The sequence below is a fragment of the Sinocyclocheilus anshuiensis genome, unplaced genomic scaffold (assembly GCF_001515605.1).
Source record: "Sinocyclocheilus anshuiensis isolate Anshui unplaced genomic scaffold, SAMN03320099.WGS_v1.1 scaffold471, whole genome shotgun sequence".
Lineage (NCBI taxonomy): Eukaryota > Metazoa > Chordata > Actinopteri > Cypriniformes > Cyprinidae > Sinocyclocheilus > Sinocyclocheilus anshuiensis.
This window is the reverse complement of record NW_015549588.1, coordinates 200,178-204,176: the sequence shown is the minus strand read 5'-3', so window position 1 is coordinate 204,176 and position 3,999 is coordinate 200,178. Positions and strand designations below refer to the sequence as shown.

The following is a 3,999-nucleotide window of genomic DNA, read 5'->3' as shown; positions in this document are numbered from 1 at the left end:
TAATATATAGTAAAATAACACAATAGGAGTAAATGCGTCATCTGCATCAGAATGTTATGATTGGCCCAGAGTAGACATCTAATCTCGTTCTGCGTTCACACAGAGCACATTGCCACTAGTTGTAATGTTACAACTTCTCATACCAGTAAACTGCCAGAACGAATTTACCGGTATTTTTGAAAAGGTCCTATTTACACATGATCTCTTAATATTAATTTACCAGTAAATACTGTATGTGTGAAAGGGTTTTATGAGGCACATGATTGACTGTCGGTTGCTAAATGTCTAGCCATAAATGCGGTGTTAGTGGTGCAAAAGCGGTGGTGATCCTGCTCCGGAAAGGGGTTTCATAACCCACTTCTAAATTAATAGTGTGAATTGTTCCTTTACCCAGTGTGAAAAGCCTCTCAGAGACTTTCCCTGCAACTTTTCCTCCCAAATAATTTCAGAGTATGGTACAGCTACAGACACAGTTTCGAGATGGTGTATCAGTATCTGCGTAAACATCGCTAATACTCAACATAGCCATCCGGAATTCTGGCTTCTGATATCCAATGGTCTGCAGAAAGTCTTCTAGATTCTGGAATGATTTGATGTTCTTCAGGAGGCTCCTGGAGATATGAAATGTGGCGTATGGATCAAAACTTGACTGATCTTTGTGCGTGGTCACGTAAATTTTCCCAAACCTCCACTCTCCGTGAGCGGTGACAATGATGCGGTCCACGTTGCTGTCGTCTTGCTGGCCGGTGTTGTGTTCCTTGATGTAGTTTGGCAGGATATCAGCTCCTGGTGAATTCAGATTGCCCAGCAAGTAGTAGGGAAACTCCAAATCTGGAAGAAGTTTCCCTTTACATTTAGTGTATCTGTTCTCAAAGAGGTGAAAGCCGAAGTCTTCCTTTGCCGGGTCACATGCCAGAAACATGTCGTCATCATCATTAATCCAAATACAGTCTTTAGCAAACCAGTACAAGAGCTTGAGTCCATGTCTGGGCCAAGGCTGACCGAATCCACACTCTTCTAGCTGGGATATAGTTGTGATCTTTTGCAGCATGGGCTTCATCTGATGGAAAGACGAAAAGATAAACAATTGTTTATTAAATAATAATGCATTCATTACACTCTAAAAAAATCCTGGGTTATTTTTTTTAACCCAAATGTTGGGTGGAGCCTTTTGGGTAATTTTTGGGGTTATTTTTTCAGTTTTTGGGTAGTTTTAGTGTTACCCAGCTCCTGGGTCAAATGTTAACAACCCAATGTTTGGGTAGTTTTATTGTTACCCAGCTCCTGGGTCAAATGTAACGACTCAATGTTTGGGTAGTTTTTGTGTTACTCAGATCCTGGGTCAGACGTAACCCAGCGGTTGAGTTATTTATTGCGGGGGATTTTGCGTCTTCTTCAGGAGAGAGCAGTTCTAAGCGCCATCGAATTGATGCATTTCTTCGGTAAAATACAGGTTTGTGTACATTTTATTTTATCTATAAAATCGTTACGGTGCTGTATATCATTCAATTTTATGCAAAGCATCATACAGGCGCGCAGTGCGAGTCACCTAAACGAGCGTCGTGTCGGTCTTTTCACGTGATGGAAAAGCCTGATGCTTTGCATAAAATAAACTATTTTATTCATAAAGATACAGAATATAAATACTTTTGATGTTAAAATATGTCCTCAGAGCTGTTTACTGTTTGTTTATGGGCAGGTTATGGAGGCAGTCGCAGCATATTTCGGCTAAGAGTGAAACGCAGATCGGCTGTCTTAGCCGTTAGCAGTTTCCCGCCGAACACGACTCCAGCTCGGGCACGAGAACCAGCGCCGTTACGGTGGAAACAGAATAACAGAGACTGGTCGATTACACGTGAATTACTTCTGTTTAATATTTAATTTTTACTTATAATGTTTGTTAAACGAGCTTAAATATAGGCAATATGTATAGCCTACGTATTAAAAACGATATAAACAATACTGAGGATATAGGCCTAAATAAAAGGAAGTTATCATGCAAACCAGTGCACTGTAAAAAATGCAACTAACGAAACCTTTTGAGTCTCAAATACTAAGAAATGCAGTTTTCTTGAAACTACATAAAAACCCTTGTCAGAATTGATATCAGATAATTGAATCAGATAACCACTTCGGATCTCTGCAATTAGTTAAAATACATTTATTTTAACACTGATAAAAGGAATGAGTCCATGTTTGTCTTTCGTAAATAGATGTAAAAATGGTAATGTGGGGACTTTTTACACACTTTTTTTTTTTCATCCAGGAAACAGAAAATAATAAATTTACTCAACAGTAATTGTTGTTTCAGTTGCTGTGACAAGAATATCTTTGTAAGCAAAATAAGACAATGGTCATTGCATGAACAAACAAATTTAGGTTGGCTGAACGCAGTATTGTTACTTAGAAGAACTATAAAAGAATTGATGAGACAACTCAAAAGTCTTACTGCATCAAGTTAGCTTGTTTTTTTATGTTTTCTCAGCAGTTTATTTTTTACAGTGTGGTTGTGTGGAGTATTTTACAAAGGTTTAGAGGATTTATGTTAATCTGTAAACATTATTTAATATCTGAAGTCAAAAATAAACTAGTAGCTTTATAGTAAACATGAATCAACCCATTATGCTGGGTTAAATAACCCAATTTGCTGGGTAAAATTAACCCAACATTTGTTCTGTCCTATATTTACCCAGCCCTTGGGTTAAAAACTACCCAAATTGGGTTGTTTTTAACCCAGTGTTTTTTAGTGTGTACTTAATTTAAGGGGTTTGAAGCAGGTGTTTGAAATTAACAGAATTTCTTCATACTACATATTTCTCTACTTTGAGCATAAATAAGTAGTGATATGTAGAATAGTCTCATCCTTATCTCTTTGACCTCAAATTCAGCTCTGCACAGCCACCTCTGTACACTCTAAAAAATGCTGGGTTAAATACAACCCAGTGCTGGGTAAAATAGGGACAAACCCAGCAATTGGGTTGTTTTGACCCAGCACCTGGGTTACTACCCAGAAGGTTGGGTTAAACATTTAACCAAACCGCTGGGTCAAAACAACCCAATTGCTGGGTTTGTCCCTATTTTACCCAGCACTGGGTTGTATTTAACCCAGCATTTTTTAGAGTGTACACACATAAAACTCTGCAAAGCCTTAGAAATTTGCACAACAAATGTGATACAGTAAGTTTTAAAGGGTTAACTGGAGTCAAAACTTTAGTTAATATTTGACAAATTCCCTTTATAACAACTAGCCCTGGTTCTAAATTTCTAAGCTTTATAAACGGAGAGCTAACTAATGATAGTATGTAGCGTGCTTAAAATTCATCACACATGACTGATCTTGCAAGAGTCAAATAGCAGAAAGTTACAGCCGAAATAACTCTTTGAGTGCAAACAGAAAAAGATGAATAAAACACAAAGGCTACTGTACCTCTTTGTTATCAAATATAGTTGTAGTTGCAGAAATCTCTTCTGTGGTGTTGTTTTGCTCACCGCAGCAGGAGTGAAGTAGAGGAAGAAGAGAAGCTCATTTGGGGGGGAAGTGCAAGCGAATGAAAGCGGGTGACTTTTTTCTGGTTTCCTTTAACAGTTGTTTTGAGTGCCATCATCCGGTTGTGTCGTCTCCGTTCTCTTTCACTCTCAGATAGTCGGGACGCGTTTATTTGCATGGGTTCCTCAGGGGAAGACATTTCCACAGGGTTGGGTGTGAGATCGTTGGTTCGCCCCCCTTTTCCACTTCTCCTTTTAAGAGCTTGTCTCGTGAGGTTATCAATCCTGATGGCGAGTGTGACAAAATCGGAGAAGGAGGACTCCTCACCCTTGCATGCAAGTTCTGCCTGAAGATCGCAGTTGAGACTTTTGTGAAACATAGCTTTTAAAGCGACATCATTCCATCCACTCTGGGCAGCGAGGGTTCTGAACTCAATGGCAAACTCAGCAGCGGGACGATTACCTTGTGTCAGATTGATGAGCTGTGTCGAAACGTCCTTTCCGCCGTGTGGA

General features: G+C 39.2%; 1 protein-coding gene across 1 annotated transcript; it reads right to left on the bottom strand.

The window, feature by feature from the left end:
- Window positions 1-204: 204 nt before the first annotated feature.
- LOC107657996 (uncharacterized) lies at window positions 205-3,491 on the bottom strand. Its single transcript, XM_016446368.1, has 2 exons — window positions 3,428-3,491; window positions 205-1,060 (listed from the first exon to the last, which is right to left on the bottom strand). Exon 2 carries the CDS (start codon window positions 1,058-1,060, stop codon window positions 446-448), a length of 615 nt encoding a protein of 204 aa, XP_016301854.1. The 5' UTR covers window positions 3,428-3,491; the 3' UTR covers window positions 205-445.
- Between the last annotated feature and the right edge of the window lie 508 nt (window positions 3,492-3,999).

Bases quoted from the DNA above. Each gene is read 5' to 3' on its own strand.
- LOC107657996 (XM_016446368.1), bottom strand. From the start codon at position 1,060: ATGAAGCCCATGCTGCAAAAGATCACAACTATATCCCAGCTAGAAGAG.